Source organism: Equus quagga, chromosome 15 (genome assembly GCF_021613505.1).
Source record: "Equus quagga isolate Etosha38 chromosome 15, UCLA_HA_Equagga_1.0, whole genome shotgun sequence".
In the NCBI taxonomy this organism is placed as follows: Eukaryota; Metazoa; Chordata; class Mammalia; order Perissodactyla; family Equidae; genus Equus; species Equus quagga.
Genome location: NC_060281.1, coordinates 20429278 through 20452838, shown reverse-complemented (window position 1 = coordinate 20452838; position 23561 = coordinate 20429278). Strand labels below are relative to the sequence as shown.

The 23561-nt window shown below is 38.3% G+C and overlaps 1 protein-coding gene across 6 annotated transcripts in view; it reads right to left on the bottom strand.

Annotated features, from left to right (window-relative positions):
• Positions 1 to 23561, bottom strand: part of SUPT3H (SPT3 homolog, SAGA and STAGA complex component) — a 467131-nt gene that overhangs the window by 65965 nt on the left and 377605 nt on the right. For all 6 annotated transcript variants that reach the window (XM_046639750.1, XM_046639752.1, XM_046639747.1 and 3 more), the window contains one exon: positions 19614 to 19724. In XM_046639750.1, the coding sequence (XP_046495706.1) occupies positions 19614 to 19724 (111 nt within the window). The remainder of the gene's footprint in view (positions 1 to 19613; positions 19725 to 23561) is intronic.

Sequence of the window (23561 nt, the reverse complement as noted above, 5' to 3'; positions counted from 1 at the left end):
TGTTTGCAAGGTCAAATTTGATATCTCTTTCATCAAGATGCTCTTTCTTTGGGCAGATCCAGAAAATATCATAAGTAATCTTTAAATTGTTCCAAACAATGTCATCATCAGTGGCAGAGCTGTGACCACAACTTGTAGTAACAAATTCAAAAGACTATGCATTGCTCAAAGCACAAAAACTGGAATTTTTTTCCAAAATTCTGGCATGTATACCTTTTTCTTTTGCCAGCTGTGTTAACGCCATTATGATGGTCTTGCCCCTGAGATGCTTTTAAATTATTTAAATAAAGCTAAAATTTATTTTAATTTTTTGAAAATTTAATGGAATTATTAAATATTTTTATTAAAAAATAGATGCATTTGCAATTCTAATGTTTAATGCCCATCTAGTTGCCAATATAAAAAATGAATATTATGCTATATGCACTTTACATCCAGACCTACATATATACAAATTTAAGAATAATGTGAGTCATTACTCTTTTTTAGCAACCATGTGCAACTGTTGTGGATACTGTGTTAATTTGTGAGTATATTTGGAACTTTGAGTTAGAACATGAAGAGAAAGATTTGATGAGTTAATGTGCCTTTTCTCTTATTCAACATCTTGTGTAGCTCAAATCCTCCCCTCACTCCTCTTTAAGCAATGTCCACCTAAGACTCAGGTGGCAGCACCATGCAGACCTTCATGGCATTTGGCAGCAGTTGCCATTTTGGGGGTGGGAGGAGTGTAAAATATATATCACATAAAATTTGTCATTTTAACCATTTTTAAGTATACAATTCAGTGGTATTAATTACATTCACAATATCGTGCAACTATCAGGGGCTGGCCCCGTGGCCGAGTGGTTGATTTCGCGCGCTCCGCTGCAGGCGGCCCAGTGTTTCATTGGTTCGGGTCCTGGGCGCGGACATGGCACTGCTCATCAGGCCACGCTGAGGCGGCGTCCCACATACCACAACTAGAAGAATCCACAACGAAGAATATACAACTATGTACCGGGGGGCTTTGGAGAGAAAAAGGAAATAATAAAATCTTTAAAAAAAAAAAAAAAATATTGTGCAACTATCACCACTATCTATTTCCAAAAATTTTTCATCACTCCAAACAAAAACTCTGTACCCATTAAGCAATAATTCCTCCTCTCTTCCATCTCTGGAAACTTCTAATCTACTTTCTGTCTCTATGAATTTGTCTATTCTAGATATTTCACATAAGCGAAACCATACAATATTTGTCCTTTTGTCTTTGGCCTATTTCGCTTCGCATAATGTTTTCCAGGTTCATCCATGTTGTAGCACATATCAGAACTTCAGTCCTTTATATGCTCGAATAAAAGTCCACCGTATGTGTACACTACAGTTTCTTTACCCATTCATCAGTGCTTGCCTTTTGATTAAGAGCTCAGCGTGGAGAAGTGGGGCCTAAGCAGTGTTTGTGACAGGCAGTACCCCACACAGTGTGGGGCCTGCGGCAGGAGTCCTTCCCACCTGGGTCTAGGAGAGTACTGCTACCCCACAAAAATCACTGGTAGAGATTCTCCATTACTCCAGCTGTGGTGTTCCCCTTTGCCGCTCAATTCCTAAAGCACCTGCAATCAATGAAATAAAGTTGAACATGTGTCTACAGAGTGAGTGACTGTTGCCCTCCCCACAATTAAACTTCAAGCTCCCTTTCTGTTCCCAGGTGTTGGTGCTGGTAGTTAACAGAGAAGGAAATGAATACTGGCTCTCGGCGTGCCAGTTGTCGTGCTAGGAGATGGAACTCAGCAGAGGTTCACTTTTCCCTTCCTGTCTTCTCCAGTGTCTAACATGGCACTACCTACCTATCAGGAATTGAAAACTACTGCTGATTGAGTGATTGGAACGTGACTTCTTCCTAACAAAATATGTCAATTACTCATGGCCTTTATTCTTCCTTGCCCATCAGAGGTCCTGATTTCCCTGGCCAGTGAGAAGGGGCCAACCAAACATACCCTCCCAGAAAAAGATACAGGTTTGAGGGAATTGGGTTTCCTGATTATACATGGGAGAGGTGATTTCTTCTCTCTTCCTTCCCAAGTCTCATCTCTACCTGCCTATGGATCAGAATTATCATCCTTCCACCTGACAGTGTACATCAGGAGACATTCCTTTGCATTATTTTTCCTTTGTTACAATCCTGAGAATTCTTCTGTTCTTCCCCAGGAAGGCAGCTCTGCAGCATCCCTGTGGATGTTTGCTTTTCTTTGGCATAAAAAGAAAGATGAGTTCTCTTACAGCGAGGAAACATGTGAAGTGCCAACTTCAAGTTGCAGCTGTCCAGTGATTTTATTTATCCATATAGGACAAATTATTGTATGTTGGGAATTTATTTCTTAATGGGGCTAGAGAAAAGCTCCTCACTAAGAATGCAGACAACTACAGTCTCCATGGGAACCTGACATATTTCATGGCAGCATATGAGGTTGTTATCCAAGAAGAAAACAGTTTTTCCAAATTTGACAACAAGGTGTCTAGACTCTTTTCCTAATTGATGGTCATGCATAAAAATGTATCATAAAAATGTAGCCGAAACTGTATAGGAGCATCTCACTAACAAAAGTACGTTTATCAGAAAAATTAGGTTGTGTCTATGAGAATACATAATCATCTAACAAATAGACATGCTGTAATATCCAAATAATTCTGTTATTTTGGGTTCTTCAAATCTTGTTTTCTAAGTTTTATTTCTGGTGTCTAAAATTTTTCAGACAAGATCTTCCTGAATGGAGAGTGATGATTCAGTGCTCCTCTACCACAGTGTAGTACAGCTTCACATTTACAATTGTTGTCAATTTCATAACAACTGTTTATTAGCTATCACCTTTAGTTCTCATAAAGTGTTTTCAGTTTAATAGCTCATTTAATAGCCACAGACGTACAATCTGACTTCATCAAGTACCATTACAAAGAATAATCTTCTATAACGAGGCTACTTCCAGAGCCCAGTAGTTGGACACTGCTCTCCTGGATATTAAAAAAACCCTTGCCGTCGGTGGTTACCAGGGAAAAGGGGGGGTGGGGGGAAGGCACAAAGGGGGAAGTGGTGTACCCACAACATGACTAACAATAATGTACAACTGAAATCTCACAAGGTTGTAATCTATCATAACATTAATAAAAAAAAAAAAACAAAAAACCCTTGCCATCAAGAGCAATTATGTAAACAAGATTGGTTTCTGTGATAAAATAACAACCGCGAGGATTGGATGTTTTATATATTATCTAATTTCTAAATACCACTCTGCAAAATGATTGAAGAGTGACCTTAAAAGATAGGCCTTGGGGCCTTACAATTGAGAGCAAAGTTCCTCCTTATTGGTTGAGTGTGTGGAGCTTTGCTCCTCAGTGCTGACCAGGGTGCTGCGTGCAAAGGTCAGTCAGTGAAACGGGTCTATGTTAGATCCAATTATGGTTCCAGCATGATGCCAGGAGCTGCGCTTCCTACTTCTCCCAGTATGCTAAGGATGCTTCAACATGCTTGGTGCATAACTACCCACAGAACATATTCATTTTAGAACAGATATTACTCATGAGGTGACTTGGGTATTATTTTTCCTTAGATTCCAGAGAGATCAATAATTAATGCTGGATAGCAACAACGAAGCAACCACATCATTCCTTTTGCTGCCTTGTGGTTATCTATAAACTGTTTAATCTTAGGTAGTGGAGTATCCATTTATATAGGGCGTACCAAATTCAGAGGCCTAAAACTGATCAGGGAGTTTAAAATTGGACTTTGTCCATTGGAAGGCTGTTCTCACTTCAGACCATCATTCTGTCCATCTGTCTATCCATTCATCTACCTTTTATGTTGAGCTCCAAATAAGCAAAAAGCATTATATTTTGTTGAGGGAGATACCAAGATGATTAAAACATGGTCCCCTGGTCCACCTGAGGATAGGTCCTCATCAGGTTTGGATCAGACCAGGAAATACAAAGTATCCTGGAAGAAGTGGGTCAAAGTTTAGGGCTTGATTCAAAAGGAGAATACAGTTCAGAGAACGTTAAGGGAGTGAGAAAGAGATGGGATCTGGACTCCTCCTACCACGCTCTGCATCACCAGGAACTCCTGAGTCCAGATCTGTCCAAGTCTGAAGAGGATTCTTTCTCTAGACCCTGACCTCTAAAAGAAGTACGGCCACTCAGAAGCTGTCTTGAGATTAAAGTGGAGACAGTGACAAAATCTCCCAAGCAAACAGGAGAGAAATACTGCTACCAAAATTAGGAAGGACCCCAGAGAGTGTTCATATAACATTACAGTAGTTTTCTTTACACTGAGGAGAAATAAAGAAAAATTTTCAATTTAGGTTGGAAGAAAAGTGTATAACTATCGGATGCTGGAATAACCTGGGAATAGAGATTTCAAATTAAATTCTTAGGAGATTTTTGGAAATAGTATAAATTCTAATTTGTCTTAAATAACTTAGTAAGATTTTGCTGAAATGGACTAAGAGAATGGATCAAAGATCATACTACTCACCAACTTAAAGCATCACCATCAAATAGTTTTGTTGAATTGTGGGTCCTCTCACCTAGAGGTTTGAAACATTAAATTTTCAAATGTGTACAAAATATATTTTAAGAGAGGACAATGACTCTCCCCCCCGGTAGATGTTTAGGAAACAGCGAAAGCAGGAGTAGGAACCTTTTTGGGTAAGGGTCCTTCCTGGATTCTCAAATTGGAAACTTATAATTTAAGCCAGTTTGAAAAGCACTACATCTTTCATTCCTTCCTTTCAATCTAAAGCTTTCAACTTCTCTTAGCTCTCATTCCTGGAAAAGGTTTTGGCAGTCACTTTTTGCAACCCACAGTTTCTGTAGCTTTTCATTTTTTACCATAGTCTTTCTGCATCTAAGCCTCACTTCCCATATGTGGTCATAATGCCACCACCACCGGAAGTAAAATGGTCCTCAGCATGGCCCTGTTTGCCCACACAAGGGCAGAAATTTGCGGCAGGAAAGGAGTCCAGCATTTGTGGATCTCAAGATACTCTGAAACTATGAAGAACACATTATTACTCATTTTATGCATGTGAAACGGACACAAAAACCTTAGGGAATTTTCTGAAGGCTACAAAGAAAGCCAGTCAGTAGGTGTGGGTCTCCACCCCACACTCATTTGTCAGGCTGTCCCTCTCGTTACAATTCTTAGCAGTTGGCAAACTAGCCTTATCATCTTTACTTTTGAATTCTATTCGATGATGACAATTTTAAAAGAAACCATTCTGTTTGCAATTTTTTGAGCATGTTCTATACTTTAGGCACTGTGCCAGAAGCTTTCAAGTGTTAGTACTAATACTTACTTAAAACTGCTAATTTTTACAAGTGATACAACTGAGGCTCAGGCAAGTCATCTGACTCAAAACCCTTGAAAAACCACTAAAGACAATAGAATGTTAAATGGTGACTTACACGAAACAGTAAAATTTGGGGGTGAATTAAGACAATCCCTTTAAATAAGACTATATATATGTATATGTCTGTATACAGACACACATACATATATATATGCTCCACATATGTAAATTATATATACTTAAAAGATTTAATAAAAGTGACATCTTAATGGAAGCACAGTGCTCACATCTCTCGTGCTGATTTTCTAACAACAGTCCTGCATGCGATGCTTCTTTGAAAAGCATGTCAGTACCAGGACTGACTAAACAATGTGAAGATGACTGACATGCCCTGAGACACCTTCACCTTGGGAGAACACAGGGAGTTCACATAAATTTTCAGGAGTATGAACGAAATCTCCTGAGTCTTTTGGAATAAATGCCTCCAGGCTTGGTGGGACCACAGCCAAGCAGCCTAGAAGTTCTACACTTTGCTTACAATAGTTTGTGAACTATGATACCAAGATCTGTGTAATCCAAGTATTTTAAATGCTTCCACATCTTTTGAAGTACAATCACGAAATTTAAAAATACCCCTCTACCATCACATAGAACAGAAAAAGAGCAATTCTTTGCAAAGCTTAAGTGAGATATTTGAGTATCTAAAACCCACTTTAAAAATTATATCAGTAATGCCATGCTCTATCAGCACAATATTGGCTCCCTCATTAGCAAATTCACTTTAAGTATTAAGGTCACCCCCAGTGGTGACAGCTGGGAACCTACAACATCAAGTTAAATGGCATGCTCAATGACCAGTGGACTCCTAGAAAATTAGTTTAAAATGATGTATCATTTGTTAAACACTCTTCAGAATTAGCTCTTTAGGATCTCTCTTTAGAAATACGAAACCCCTCGAAACCACTACCACAAATAGCCAACATTTTAAATAACTGCCAAGCCACCTGCTTTTCTCCAGGAAACATTATAAAACTCACAAGTTAGTAAAGCTATGTAAAGCCCATAAAGTCTCTATCTTTCTGATGAAGTTTACTTATTTTGCTTGAGAGACTTTATTTCCCCTTTTCTGAGAAATGAAAAGTCCCCATATCAGATTCAGTTCAAGGCACAGACTTATTTGCCAAAGAAGGTCTTGTAACCGAAGTGGATGCCAGAGAACACTTCTCTGTGACTTCTGTCTTGACTCGGCCCAGTGTTTCAGGCGGTATTCACGGAGAATGAAGAGACCGATGACATAACACGTCCAGTCCTTCTCTATAATTGGCTTTACTAGAAGTGGGTAAGGGCAGAAAAATATAAATTCATCTGTCTGTAGGCAACCAAAAACATACCAACTCATCTTGGAGTAATTTAACCAATAAGATGATTTAGAGGATAGTTCAGTGGCACCACTTCTGGAAGGTAAAAGCTTAGCAGAAGGAACATAAATCAAAGGTGACTGGCAGGTAAAGGATATATGCAGCAATCAGCCAAACCATGTGCACACTGGCACAAATTCAATAAGATCATTTATAAAATTTTTAAGGCAGGAGTACACAAAAGGGGGTCTGGTGCTAACTAAATCCACAGATAGCTTACATGCCACTGAAATAAACACTTCCAGATGCGGGTGTACAAAAACCTTTCACAGAAAGAAATGTTTTCTTTCATAAATCTAAAAGAGGGACTCTTAGCAGGGAAGGGCAAAGAGTCTGAAATTGAGACTGGGCTTCTTATGGCGTGGAAGCGCCTGCTGAGGTGGAGTAATTCTGTGGGTGATGATGAACTGCGCAGAGTGTGTCTGCACTGAGGAGCATCACTACCATCAGGAAGACTAGAAAGACTGGATTTTCTTTAAGCTGAGGAAAAGGTGTAACAACTCATCCTTCCATCAGTCCTCTAAAATCTGATGTCTGAGTCAATGTTGCTCCCATTATTTTCCTCATAGTTTGTGGGGGGCAGGTGTGGTGGTGGAGACAATGGGTTCACACACAGATGAAAGCTGCTAATCAAAGTTCAGAACAATGATGCTCTGGAACTTACACTAGCACAAAGCTACTGCAGGCATGGCTTTAATGACGAAAAAAAGTTCGAAATCTGGTTAGATTATAGTCATCCTTTAGGAATGCATGACCAAATTCATTAATGGCTTAGAAAGTCAATTTGTTCATCAAAACAGCATAATAATATGTGGGACTTTCTGGTCATATACATAAACACTCCCAGAAGTTCAAACAGAAAGCTAGAATGTCTTTTAAATTTTTTTTAAGTTCAGGTGATCTCTGTATTGAGCACCCTCCCCGCCTCCCTCCCCAGGAAATCCCCTTGAAATTAGTTTTCTTGTTGGCTCTTAAACTTCATGCAAATTCCTTGTAAGCATCTGAGTACTGAATTTATTCTTGAGACTATTTTTAATTGTCTGCTTGATGCACTGACCCAATTATAAACTTGTTACATTTTACTCTTCTTACATTCATAGGCTCTTGTGCTACTTATTCTTCATGGCAAATATCTCTGCAATCCCTTCTGTCGCCTCTGTTCTCAATGTCAGTGCCTCAGCAGAGGCTTTTCTGGCCGCTTGCCTGCGATACTGCAGGAGCCACCTACGACGCCCCTCTGCCTATTACAACCCCTATCTCCAGGCCTCCTTGACACCACCACCTGAGTTATTTTTCTACAACGCACATCTGTTCATATCAACCCCTTGCTCAAAAACTCTAAATTAGCTCCTTGATGACTGTATCAGTTGTTCAAAAAGAAATTTTTCAAGCAAAATCTTAGGGAGAACCCAATACATATCAGAGATAAAAATTTATCTGTTTTATTTAGAGAAAACACTTCATGATCTGCAGAATACCTGTAAAACCATTTGGGGTTTCTGCAGAGCAGTTAGGTAACTGCTGGCCTCCATCAGAAGGTCTAGGTACAGTGGCTTGAAAGTCAGAGTCCTTCTCAAACGTCCTCACCTACCTGCGACACTTCCGCCCCCCTTAACATCCTCCACACTCAGCCCCCCACCTTGGCCAGAGCAGCCACCTGGCTTTCATACAGCTATCTTTGTTTTTCCATTTTATTCCTGCTCTTCTTTCTGGCTGAATTATCTTTTCAAAATTCTTACTCATTCCCCTCGCCTCTGTCTCATAAACTCAGTTCAAGCGTTCACGATGGTTCAAGGCTTCCTGGACTCCCTCAGGCAGACTGTGCCCCTTCTCTGCACCCAAGGTGCTCTGTCCACCCTTCAGCGATAACACCAATCACACGGCACTGCTTATAGGCACATCTTTGCTGTATCGGAACGTCCAGTTACTCACCTTCATACACCACACCCCCATTTCCACATATTTCTAACACAATGTTTGGCAAATGTTTATTGAACTAATAAATGGAGACATCAGAGCTGTAAGGATCTGAGGACATGAGGGGACGTTCACACTGGTCCTTCCACTTCTAAATCACGTGTAGTTCAACTGTACAAATATGGATTCTGCCGAATGGACTGTTAGTACCGAGTCCAAACTCAGAAAGCAAGTGTTGTCCTTCGTCTGTGAAGTGTGCATTCATCTCATCAGGAAGGCGTGTGCTGCCAACTGCTTCCCCGCAGAGCTGGGTGACAGACTGATTCGCAGCAGCACAGTCTTGTCCTGCCTCCTTATTCATGTCTTATTTTAACCATCTGTGGGTCGGCTGTGCGTGTGAAAGATATCGCTTGCCACCAAAAACTGAAGTGAAGTTAGTTTATCTGCATGAGGATCAACCCCTAATTCTGTCTTCCGCAGACGGTTGCTTCAGAGAAAAGGACAGGGGAGGGCCCAGGCTACTTTTCTTTCTCTTCTCCTCTCTTCTTCTCTCTCTCTTTTTTAAACCCCCAAAAGCTTGCTTGGATGAGGAACGCCTGTCAACTAGAACTTATTTACTTATTAGGCTCTTACCTAATCAGTCTAGAATATGGGAGTGGGTGTTTTAGGTTAGATGAGGAATGTAGAATTAAATCAGAGCCAGAAATGGAGTCTCTACCTTCTTTATGGGAAACTGTAAAATCTGCACAAGTGTTTGAATTGGAATTGACAGGAACCTGTAGGTCAGGCTGTGAACTTTGGGAGCCAGAGAGTCAATCAAATACTCCCTCCCCGGCATCTCCACCAGGGGCACAGCTGCCCAGCTGTCACCTTGAATGCACCTGGGCAAATTTGGAGCCTGACATGGGCTCTGCCTTCATGACCTCTGCCAACTAATCAGCCAAAATATTCCCAGATCTGGACAGCCTACTCTGAATTTTGGGTACATGCCCAGAACTGCAAGTGCACTCCAATCGGAGGGAGCGCCCGTCTGGGTGCCAAGGCAGGAGCGAACATCTGACTGACATCTAGGCTGTGGATTTTCTCTTCTCACAGCTCGGGGTCACGCAGAGGCGGTATGTGGGGAATATCTGATCTGTGCATACATAGCCTCAGGGATTTGGTTTAAACCAAATCATAATTAAAACACCAGCCAGGAAAACAAGACCTAATTATTTTTTCCTGCATATTTTTCCTACCTTGGCTATAGCCTTAAATATATGTTGGGCACAATAAGAACAAGGTATCAGTTTCATTTTTGGAAGGTGTAACTTTTCCACTTAAAACAATCCACTTATTATGTTGTAGGATTAACTCTGCAACTACATCAGTAAATTAAGTGCCAGTTCAATGATTGTATTTGTGTGACTAAAGTATATAACACTATTTAAGAAATCATCAAAAAGTAAATCATCTCCAGTTCAAGAGGCTCTCATCATGGTTGTCTGGAGGGGATTTCTGTCACACTATCAATAAAATAGTACACAAATGTTTTACTTAAACAAAACACACTTATGAACGTTAAACGTTTCTGGCAATGGTAAATAAAGAATCTATTTTAATAAAACTAATGTGTTCTTTTCTAATATTCACCTAGTTTAGACATATAATATTAATTTAAAAATTTAAATAGTATTTGTGCCAGGTAAACATGAGCAATTTAATATACTGAGTTATAGGTCTAACTCAATATTTACAATCTTCTTGTTTATTCATAGGCTTAGAAGAAATTTCTTGTCATTTTTAGAGCACAATTTTTAAGTTTAGAAATATCCCGACTTAGTTTAGTTCCTCCCAACTAATCCTTCTGCTGCTTTCATGAATTTATGAGTTAAACAAATCCTGTGATTTTCTTTTTTAAAGAAAAAATAATTTCCTTTTGGCAGTCACTGGAAATATTTTTCTACTCTATCTCCATTCCCTCAGAAGACTGCAAAAACTTAGAAACTATAACACTTTGAAATCTTAAGATGTGGTCCTTTTAGAACCTTCTGCTCAAAAACTTCCTCTTTGTTGTCAATTACTCCTCCGTCCTTGCAGTCATGTTCAAAGCATTCCTCTATTCTCCAAGACACAGCCTGCCTTTACAAGAATAGAGATTCATTAACTTCTTGAACTACTTCAAATATAAAAAGACTCTGAAGGATGCAAACTTGCAGAAGATCCACAGGGCTGAGCAGGGCTACAATCTCTCATTTCCACTTTACTCACACCCGTCTCTCCACTGGAGAAGACTGATTTTCTCCTTTTCAAACTATGTTCCTGAAAAGTCTAGGACTCTTTGCAGGATTTCCAAGAGGACTCATAGATTTTTGACTTGAATATCCATTTACAATTTTTGTGCTACTCAAAATAAAGGTTCCATCATCTCATGTTTTATATTTGAATTCCTTGTAAATGTTTTGTTGATTAGGAAGTTATGTCTTGGAATTTTGGCTTGTTAGTTTTGCTTTTTGATATTTGAAGCAGTTCAAATAACACATTACATAAAACTGTGTAGGTGAATATATCACCTCATGAAATGTGAGGTCTTTACTGCTGATTAAAAGTGAAGGCAGAGGGGCTGGCTCAGTGGTGTAGTGGTTGAGTCTGAGCACTCTGCTTTGGCGGCCCAGGGGTTTGGAGAGAGTTTGCACACTGTTCATCAAGCCATGCTGTGGTGGCATCCCACATACAAAAAATAGAGGAAGATTGGCACAGATGTTAGCTTAGTGACAATCTTCCTCAAGTAAAAAGAGGAAGATTGGCAACAGTTAGCTCAGGGCCAAACTTCCTCACCAAAAAATTTAAAAAAATAAGTGAAGGCAGAAAAAAGCAAAATGTATTTGAATAGTCCCTGTTTACTGTGAAAACAAACCAGTTGTTAATAATACCAGAATTTTGCAAGATGAAAGTGGATAATTCCTTATAAACAAATTCACTGGCTGCCCAATTTAAGATATCACTGCAGAAGTTCAAATGAGATAAGATCTCTCTTCCCTTCTCCATTCTGCCTGATGATTAAAGAGAACACTAAGAGTTTTACAATACAACACGACTGTGCCAGTTCTATTTGGCAATACTGAATTACGACACTATGCTTACAACAGCAGAAAAAGTCTCAGTAATGAATTTTACCCAATTTAGATTCAGCAGGCAAAGTAAAATACATTTGACCCTGAAACTTTAAGCAAATATTTGTCAGAGAAGGGTCTGCAGGTGACTGAGATTTTCTTTATGACATCTTCAAGAAGCTTATAATGTTTTAAGATACTTTAAAAAATATTTTCCAGAAAACTATGAAGATTTACACTGGATTAGAAATTCATATACTGATTTGTCTAAACATGACTAGTTTGAAAATGTGAGCACTTGTTAGATAACTGTTAGTGAAACAACTTTTAAGCAAAAAATTCTTACTATTCCTCTTTTGAGCCAAGACCATTGTAGGCCTGCGTAGAACATTATTAACAACCGCTGTATTTGTGAATCTAAACTTCTCAATGTAGTGTAAATAAAACAAAGTATGGAGATAAAGTAGATACACTGGTGAATATAATATTACAATTGTCACCCTTGACTTTGATTTTAAAACATCTTCACTGTCCTTACTGAATGAGATGAAATATTTGGTAAAGAAACCCCTTCCTTGTGGGACATCTTTTAATATCTCCTGGGAAACTTGTCTTCTACTCAGCACAGTTTAGGAAATGCTCTCTCGTATTCTCAGGCTAAGGCCAGTCAAAGAGTTAAGAGCAGAGGCCAGTCTTCAAAGAGGAAGATTAATGAGCAGGCTTGGTGAGACCTCATTGAAGCTCACGGTCCCAGTGAACCAGGGAGGAGTTAGCTCCTGTCCATAGATAGAACACTGTGCTACTATGTAACCTTCAGCTAGTTACCTAATTTTTCTCTGAATCTCAGTCTTCTTATCTACAAAGTGGGGATAGCACTCATCTTGCTGTGTTGTGAGGATAATTAACATAATGCAGATGAAAAGGTTTTTAAAAAATATTATGTTATTATTTGACCAACTAACACTTGTCTCAGATTCTAATGATTTCCTCTCCTAAATTCTTTAAACTTCATTTCCACATTTCAAACATTCTCTCCCTAACTAATCCTAACTTGAACACTATATTAGTTGAACCATATAAAACTTCTGATATTCAACTGTTTTTGACCTAAAGAAAATGCAATTTCATATAACTTGATCTAATAAATTTTGTAATTGAAATCCTCCTCCACCTTATTTTAAAATTAAAAACAACTAAATTACAAGTTTCACATTTTTTCTAGAGAACATTTAACTTCTACGTTATTATTGATAAATATGCCACATGTTGATTTTTTTCCTGAGAATCACTGGCCCACAACTATAAAAAGGTACTTGGGGAGCTGGTCTGGTGGCACAGTGGTTAAGTTCGGTGCACTCTGCTTCAGTGGCCTGGGGTTTGTGGGTTTGGATCCCAGGCACAGACCTACACCACTCATCAAGCCATGCTGTGGTGGTGACTCACATACAGAAGAGAGAAAGATGGACACAGATGTTAGCTCAGGACCAATCTTCTTCACCAAAAAAAGAAGAAGAAAAAACAAAAGATACTTGGCTCCTATCTATAATGATAGATTTAGTACTTGCAAAAAGTTTATTGAGAAAATTTTTACTTCCAGTCAAAACACAAAGATTTAAGGACTCCTATCCAATTTCTACTCGGCATTTACACTTTTTTCTAATGTTTTGAGACACTTAATTTTCCAGGTTGAACACACAGAATGAAGACAAATCTAATGTGCTCATGACATCAGAATTATTCATGAATGTGAAATTCTAGATCAAAATAGTCAAAGCAATCTGCTATGCCATTTTTGCTTTTAAAAGTTTAAAGTGAGGAATTCTTAAAGAAAATTTCATATTTTCTATCGCACTGTGTCTACTGCAAACATTCCTGAAGACTCAATGACATGAGAGCATTGCTAGCACCCCTAATAGGCTTATACACATCAAAGTAACTGGCCATCGTGGAAGAGCAGTAAACTGAGGGTCAGGAGACTGGACTCCAGCATCAGCCCTGTCATTCACTTACGAGGTGCCTTTGGGTACACTGCAAAGCTTCTCTGGGACTGAGACAACCTGGCTTTCTCAAGTCTTAGCCAGCTTTAAAATGCTCTGATTCTGTCTCAGGATTTTAGACAGCTGAGTGGATGCTAAAGTGACATACTTCTAAGGATGCACAGGATTGTTCAGGTTAATGACCATGCTTAAATGAACAATTTTATCGTCTCACTCAATAGAAAGCCACCTGACAAGATGCAAACACAAGGGGTTAACATATCTTTCTACTGTGAATATCACTCAGGAGAAATTAAAATAGATTCAGGCACTGCACATGGGATTATGTCATCTCACTCGACAAACAGTTTCCTTTCTCTGGCTTTCAAATTATAGAGCTGGTGTGGATCAGCCGTTTACAGCACGTCCCTGAGGGCTGTGAATGAGCTCTGGGACAGGTAAGCATGGGCACCGCCCACGTCCTGTAAACAGCAAGGATCCAGATAAATGAGACGTCCGACCAACTTCTAGAGGACAGCCAGCCAGTACACTGGGTTACTCTTTGGGGTATCTTCTCTGAGAGAAAAAACAAAATGCTCTAACTATAAAATCCATTTCATTCACAAAATTTTAAAATGCTTTTTACTTCTAAACTTGCACAAGTAAATTTAAAATTTAAAATTTTTTTAAAAACCAGAAGCATTTGACTTTTTAGGCTGTGAGAAGAAAATATTCTTTGAACAATTAAATACTAATTAATTTTCTGACAGGGAAGTTCATTTAAAGGTTTTGCTATACCTTTTTTGGGGGCCCAGATGCCTTTCTTTCTTTTCTTTTTTGCTTTTTTTGGTGAGGAAGATAGTCGCTGAGCTAACATCTGAGCCAGTCTTCCCCTATTTTGTATGTGGGATGCCACCGTAGCATGGCTGATGAGTGGTGTGCAGATCCACACCCGGGAACAGAACCTGTGAACCCTGGGCTTTGGAAGAGGAGCACAAAAACTTAATCACTATGCTACTGGGCTGACCCCCAGATGCCCTTCTTAATGTAAATTTTATTTTATCCTTTACTTTTCTATATTTTCTTAATTTTCTTAACATACTAGCACTACTTTCATCATCAGTAAAATGAAGAAACTTTAAAAACAGGAAAATGCAGCTAGTATTAATTTATTTAAAAAAATTAGCACCAACTTTGATATACTCATCAGTTTCTGAAACTTTTTTCCAATAACTTCCATGAGTATATAAGTCAAACTGAATTTGAAGAACCTTTATAAATTTGAGACCATGCCATTTCTCCTTTAGATTTCTGTTTCTCAAGAGGCAGTATGCAAAACAGAGCCAGTATGCAAAAACTGATGCTGACTATGTAGAGACCTTAGCGTTTAAGGTGATAACTGTGATTAAAAAGCCACTGATTATTCGACCATTATTAATCCAAAAAGTAAAAATGAATATTTATCTATTCTCAGCAACAATAATCTTTAAATGGTATTTAAATTTTAATGGTATAAACTATCAGTATGTAAAGAAATCACATTATTATTCGAGTTTTAGTTTCTTCTGGGATTACAAAGTGAGGCCCTGGTGTGTGTGTTGTGTGTGTGTGTTGGGTGGGGTGGGGAATGGTTTCTACTTTAGTCTGTTCGTATTCTTATCCAATTCCTTTTAGAAAATATACTACAGCTTCTACTGCTACTTCTGCTGTTATTAATATAATTTATTAAGAGCTTACTACAAGTCAAGTTCAAGTGCTCCTTAGATTCTATCATGAGGTGTGTTCTATGATTATACCCACTTTACAGACAGAGAACTGGGCCATGCAGAGGATAAGAAACTTCCTTAAGGCTACTTAGCTAGTTGGTGGCAGAGCTGGGCTGTGAACCCTGGCCCTTTGGCTCTAGGATCAACAGTCTTAGTCACCACACAATACAGCCTCATGTGATATCAACTGCTGTGAGAAAAAGGACAACATAAGATGACAAGCATCAAAATCACTTAGGACATTCTAGCTTGTGTAAGTGCCCTAAAATAACTACTACAAATCACAGACACTGAAGTGATTTTCAGAATTACTGAGGAAAAATAAACAATAAGCAAAAAGTAAAATCAGTCTCTTTAAATGTTCTTTAGCATGTATATACAGAAGATCAGGTACATAGGGTTGGAGATAGCAGCAAAAGTGTGTTTTAGGAGAAAGATTTTGGAGTTGGCAGTTGGAAGGCCTGAATTTTAGCCTTGGTTCCATCATTAAACTAATTAATAGCTTAACCTGAGGAAAATTACTTAAATCTTCTCAGGATGGCACTTTCTCTGATCTTCCACATAGGGTTGAGAACCAATGAGAACACAGAAAAGAAAGAAATCATTAATTAAAATCAATACGCCAGAGAGCACCATGGTGCCTGGCTGAGCAGGGATCTGGTTTCCAAGCGTCTCCACAGCACTCAGGAATGGCGGGCAACCGACGTCTCTGCCGCCTTCTCCCTCTCCTCCCGCAGCCGCTCAGGGCAAAGCAGTGTTTGTCCTCTCCTCCACCCAACGTGCTTCATCATTCCTTTCTCCTACCCTTTCAACTAATTCCCAGGGGGAAGAACTCAAATTTTTATGCAATGAATTATATTCCTGAAATTGATCATGTTGTGATTTTATATAAAATTATTTCAGAAATCCTAGTAGAAGACAGAATGATGCTTCACTAAAGGCAGACTTTTATTGGGTTATTGACTGATGTTGGAATTAAGTTTCCGTGTAACTACTGGCTGTCATTTTAGTTCTCCAAATTTATTTCAAATTACTAGGAATTGGCTAGATGAGTCAAGTTATGAATACTCTAAATTAGATATCACATTTATACAGACATCACGCAAGCACCCAGGATTCAGAATGACATGCTGCAAAGACAACATCTGTGTATTTCATAAATTTGTTCACGGGCATTTTAGTTTACAAAGGGAATTTTACGTTGGATGCTAGTTAGCTCAGCCTTTTGGAATGAAACTTTAGGTCTCAGTCTATGGTTACTACAGGGCAGTGCATACTCCTCCTTATCTTCTTAGCAGCTGCAGCTCAAAGCTTAGGTAGCAAAGTGTCCCCATTGCAGCATAAAGTACCATCTCAGGGAGTGGTCATCAGGGAACTGAACATCAGCATCACCCAACGTCAGGAGCATCTCCTTTCAGCAGCTGGAGGCATGTGGGACCAGGGTGGGATGGCCCACTGTCAGCATATACAGCCTGCAAATCTATCCCACTTTAAAGAGAATTTTTAACTTTAAAAAGCAGATTTATATAATGTAATAGATACCATGAAAATGTGTCTCCCTGATCACATTACTCATGATATAAAATGGAGTAGGCATAGTCAGTCCTGTAGGCTGGGCAGATTCTTATAGCTCTAGGAAATGGAACAAATCTTTCAAGGTGGGTCCTTTCTGAGGAGTGATGAACACTCGGTGCCCTCTGTGGTGGAGGTTCTTTACCATCTGCTGTTGATTTCGCCTGTCTGCTTTGGTAGCGGCTAAGTGAACCTTCGAGGTCATGGCTTATTTGTTGTATTTTCCAGATCCATTTAAAGTAAGCATTTAAAAATTGCAACATTAGTTTTAAAAAGCATATTGATTGCATGTTGATTAGATAAAAATTAGCTTAAACTATATCTGAACTTAGTTTCAAGTATATTTTCTGACTATATACTACAATCTTAGATTAGAAAAGCAACAGTACACAAACAATTGAGTGCCAAGTTACCCATGGCGGAATGAACACATATACTGTTGTTAGTGCTGTGGAGTTGATTCTGACTCCTAGCGATGCTATGTACAGCAGAGTGGAAGCCTGCCCTGTCTTTTTGCGCCATCCTCTCATCTTCCTCCACCATATGAGACAATGCTCTGCTGCTATTCACAGGGTTTTCATGGCCAATTTTTTCAGAAGTGGGTGACCAGGGCCTTCCTCCTAGTCCGTCTTAGTCTGGAAGCTCTGCTGAAACCTGTCCACCATGAGTGACCCTGCTGGTATTTGAAATACCAGTGGCATAGCTTTCAGTATCACAGCAACATGCGGCTGCCACAGTATGACAATGACAGACGGGTGGCGTGGTTCCCTGGCTGGGAAGAGAACCTTGACTGTGGCAGTGAGAGCTCTGAACCTTAACCACTAGACCACCAGGGCTGGCTGAATACGAACACACACACACACACACACACGTCATCAACCAAGACGGTTCTTAAGTGATCTGTCTGGTCTGTTTAAAAATAAAAACTTGAAGAATGAAGCAGCCACCACTGTCATCACTTCTTCATGAAGAAATATCACAGACTTCATGATTGGGAGATTTTCCCCTTCCATTACATACATTTTCCTTTATGTAATGTTATCTATTACTTTTAGTTACCATTTTAGGTTATTTCTCAAAAATCCTGTTTCCCCTTGCTACTCTTTAATTACATCTAGATTATTGTCAACACTGCCTCCTTTTTCTTCTCTCTCCATTCTACTGCTCAATCTATTAGTCATTATTTGGCTCTTATCTATAGATTTGAAATTTTAATCCTTTGTTATAAGTTGGTTCTTTCAATTCCAGTTGGTTTTTAAATTCTTCCAGTCATCTCATATTTTTCTAGATCTCATCTTCCTTTTGGCTTATCACTTAAAATAGTCTCAGCTATCACGTAGGAAAAAAAAAAACCAAGAGAAACTTGATTTCATTGTTTCTTTCAACTGTAATAATCTAAAAGCATTCATGCAAAAGGATATTGATTTAATCAGTAGTATTAAATCATGTTCTTACAATACATAAGACAAATTTTAAATATTAAACAAAAGTGAAAAGAATCATCGCCATTACAAAAAGCTCCTGGAGACACATATAAAAAGCTTCTGACACGTTCTTGCTGTCACACTAAGAATCAGTACAATTAACAATAAGTATTGAGAACAAAGAAAGAGAAGAAAGCACTCCCTTTAACTGAAGCTCAGGAAAAAAGCAGATGATGTAATTTAGAGGGAATCATGAATTCTATCAACAGATAACAGTAAAATCCACTCTTAGGAAAAAAACACATACCATGTTATACTTATGCATGTATTTATAATGTTGTACATATATATTCTGCTTTAATATGTTAAAGCAGAAGGGCATATTAAAAAAAAAAAGGTAAATTCTACTGTTCCTCAGTCATATAAATCAAACCTCACTTTCTGAAAATCAAACCAATTCCTTACAAACAGAAAAGGACTTGGAGAAAGTTCTATTAACATGAATAAAGATTTTTTTTTTAAAGGCCACAAAATGAGCATTTAATTAACACACACATACACACACACACACTTTCTTTAGGCTGTTGAAATATAAAGTCTTTAATTCTCCATTAAAAAAAAAAACAAACCCTGATTATAAGCTTTAAAACCATTTGAAGATGTGAAAGACTGTCTGCGTTTCAGCCTACTTCAAAGCCAGTAAAGAAATCATTTCTTCTTCTTCCAACTCAAAGTATGTTTAGGAGCAGGACATCTGATAGAAGTGGTATTGCCAATCTAACCAATTTTAAAATATAAAGTGCTTCTGGCAATATTTGGATACATGTAATTTGACAAAAAAGTTTTATAAACCTAAGCTTTGAAAAATAGAAAACATAAGCCCCAACAAAAAAGCATAATTTGTAATTGAAAGAAAATAATATTTTGTAGAAAAAAATTGTCCTTCCAAAAAGAGACAAAAATGACTAACTTTTATTTCCCAAGAGAATTATGCCACTTTTATACAACAAAATTACAGTCACCACAAATTGCTTTCAACAATTCCATTGCTTCTTCATTTGACCACTTGAAAATCAAAATTCTTTCAGATTATAAATATAACTTTTTATAACTCTGTTATTACGTACTGTGAACGGGGAAAGGGGGCCAATCTTGTGGCCGTAGCGTCGAACGGCCTCTCTGATGTGGCAGGGCTGGATGGCATCGCTGTGGGCCTCAACACCACAGGCCGCAGGGCTCTGCGACAGAAAAACACATAAATTGTTACTAAATCAAAAACACACAACAGAACTGCAGTGTATAAAATATGAAAATAAACTTTCATAAACTGGACGTTTTCCCCTTAGGATGCACATCACTGTGCCATATACTGCATCTAAAAAATCCAGTAACAAATCAAAGGCTCCTGCACACGGCCCATTCCTAGCAGATCTACCAAACGCAAGCTTCATGCCCACAATATTTCACCCAGGTCTGCCCATCAAGGTACAGGAGAATACAGCCACTTGCGTGCAGATGAAAAGTGTCATGGCGGCTAGTTGAAAGAACCACAGGAAGCTGTTCTTTTAAAAAACATTTAAATATTTATTATTATAAATGTTTTTTGGGAGCTTGTTGGGTATATTTCTGAAATAACTTGAGAGTCATCAATTTTAAAATGAAAAATGTAAAATTGCTATATATTTATTTATAGTACTGGGGACTGTCATAAAAGATCATTTCAACTTGGTTCCTAATTTTCGAGGTGCCCTCAGGGCAGAAACAAAATAAAACAAAAACTTCCTATTTTAATGTGCCTCTTCTGTAAAAGGCGGGTTTTGAAGTACAAAAAGACAGAAGAAAGACAAAGATTATTTGCAATGAGAGTATGAATATCAACTCAAGAAATGTGTGTAACGTGATTTTTTAAAAAAATGAAAATGCTCAATAGAGGCGTTAGAGTTTCGCGGCTCAGTTGCAGGCTCTGGCTTCCCGACTGCCTGGGTCCAGATCTCAGCCCAAGCAGTCACCAGCTCTGTCAAATTAGCTACTATCTCTGCACTTCAGTGTCCTCATCTGTCAAATTGGGATAATAATTACATTTGCTTTATAGGAGTGTTGTAAAAATTAAATGAGTTGATATACCTAAACCACTTAGTGCCAGACACGTTAGCTACTAATAGTATTAGGTTATTATTTAAATTAAGAGTTAAAAATGGAACCTTCATGTTCTGAAACGATACGCTAATTTGTTTTAAAGTGCAGTGGATACCAGATGTCAGGGCACCAAGAGTTAAGAGTTAAGAGAAAGAAACAGTGGCTTGTGTACAGTGGCTTGTGTATTACTATGACTAGAAGTCATTCTAGGTCATTCAGTCACATAATTATGATAATTGTTTTTCTAATACTTCCTACAATTACCACTCTCATACTTCCTTGTGGGGTATAACTAGTACAACCTCTATGGATAGTGATTCAGCAAAATCTTATCAAAATGAAAAAGTAAACCGTTTTTGACTCAGCAACTTCACCTCTAAGAACTTATCCTACAGATATATTACACACATAATATATATATGGATATTCACTGCAGCACTATTTGAATTGATAAACTAAATGTTCATCAATGAGGGAACACTGAAACAAATTATGATACATCCACTCAACAAAACAGAAACCTTAACAACCACTGAAAAGAATGAGGCAGTTCCAGACATACTCCTATGGAGCTCTCTGTAAGATATATTGTGAGAAAAAATGCAGGGTGTCCAATTGGGTGGCACTATGGTACCAATTGTTAAAAAAAAAGAAGGCTATACATTTACACTCATTGAAGCATTGAATATTTCTGCAAGGGTACACCCAAAACCAGTAACAGTGCTTATCTCTTGGAGGATAAATGGGTAGCTGGAGGATAGGAGGTAGAGAAGACATTTTTCATTGTGTATTTTTCTGCACTTTTAAAATATACTTTTTGTATCTTGTGCATGCTTTTGCTATTAGAAATTAGTAAAATAATTTAAAAATTCCAACAAAATGAGAGCACTGCTAATTATCCAAGTTGAACCTAAAAAAAATACTTAAATCTAGGGGCCAGCCCAGTGGCGCAGTGGTTAAGTGCACACATTCTGCTTCTCGGTGGCGAGGGGTTTGCCACTTTGGATGCTGGGTGTGGACATGGCACTGCTTGGCACGCCATGCTGTGGTAGGCGTCCCACAAATGAAGTAGAGGAAGATGGGCACGGATGTTAGCTCAGGGCCAGGCTTCCTCAGGAAAACAGAGGAGGACTGGCAGTAGTTAGCTCAGGGCTAATCTTCCTCAAAAGTAAAAAAAAAGACTTTAATATAAAGCAAAACAGATCTTGATTATTTTTACTATTTTAACAAGATTTGAAATAAGCTGAATAGGAATTTACTCTAGGGTATCTTTCTCAATTTAATTCCAACAATACCCTAAATAACATATCTGCTATGCCCATAGTAACACGGATTAAGTTATCTTAACCCCTCACTTTGGCACTATACAAAGGTGCACAGGATTTTCTTTTTTTGAGTGCTTTCTCAATTCTCATTCCAAATACTTTTTTTCAGTTGGAATATGTTAGAATAAATGCAATGATCAGGTATCAGATAAGTGTAAAGCCTCTTCTGTGAGTCCGTTCAGCTCCAAAATATGAATATGACTAATATAGACATTAACTTGCAAGGTATAACAGATGCTTGTGGAGTAAGTTGACGCATTCCATCCATTTGTGGACATGAATGCAAATATTTAGCTGAATTTGGAATCTAAAGTAAGTTTTCCAGTGGAAACTCAGGCGGAAATACAAAAAAAGAGACATCAAGAGGGTAAATATCCTGCATACTAAATAGGGTGGAAAGCCCTGCCTGTGTATTCTTCTATGGCATCTCCTTTCCCCCTGCAAATTGGATTTATTTTCCATTTCTTTTCTCCATGGTCAATAGAAATTCTACTCTTCCTCTACTTTCCCAAATAAATTTGGTTTTGGTATAGAACGTTTCGGTCAAAATCACTCAGCATCTCTGGCATGGCAATCAAATACTATTTGAGAACACTGAAGCAGGAAGCCTAAGTTAGAAACTACCTGTGACTGCTATTTGTAAGATACGGAGACAAGGACGCCAGCCTGGATGAATCATGTTATCTTTGCCAAAAAGATGAAGTTAACTTATATAAAAAGAAAAATATTCAATTTTATGAAGAATGTCATTAGATTTTCCATTTTGCCAATTTCAGGTTTATCTGCTATAAATAAGCAACTTAAACATTAGCATAAAGTTACCGTGTGCACTTCTATACTTCCCTGATTTGCCCACTGAGTTCTCTGGAGGGGAACTTTTAAATCTAAAATGTTGTATTCCCAGTATTGTTTCCACCTCAACAAACAGCTTCACATTTGTGGCAATATCCAGTCCCTCACCAAGGTACTTGTAATCTGTGCAAATTCAAAATTCATACCAAGTTTAGAATTTTTTTAAAGATTTTATTTTTCCTTTTTCTCCCCCAACCCCCCGGGTACACAGTTGTGTATTTTAGTTGTGGGTCCTTCTAGTTGTGGCATGTGGGATGCCACCTCAGCATGGCTTGATGAGCGGTGCCATGTCTGCGCCCAGGATCTGAACTGGCGAAACCCTGGGCCGCTGAAGTGGAGCTCATGAACTTAACCCCTCAGCCACGGGGCCGGCCCCTCAAGTTTAGAATTTTTAATTTAGCAGTGACTCTAACATTTTAATAATATTCTTCAAAATTGTATCAGAAGAATTAGCATTAAATTTATATGTTTGTTATGTAATATTAAAAAGTCTTACATCTGCTGTAAACACATATGAAGGGTATTAGAGCTATGTATCAATTCATCTTTCCTATTCTGATTGTGCCTACATTTTACGATATTCTTTAAATTTTCAAAACGAATTACATATATTTGACAACATACTGAGTCCTCTCGTCTATAGAGTGTCAAAAGCTCTGTAGGACTAAACTTTATTTCCTTAAGTAAAGTAAAAGCTGCTTGGTAAATTTCTTCATATGTCAGTTCCTCTTCCTCTTGGTTGCATTCATATTCCACTCTTGT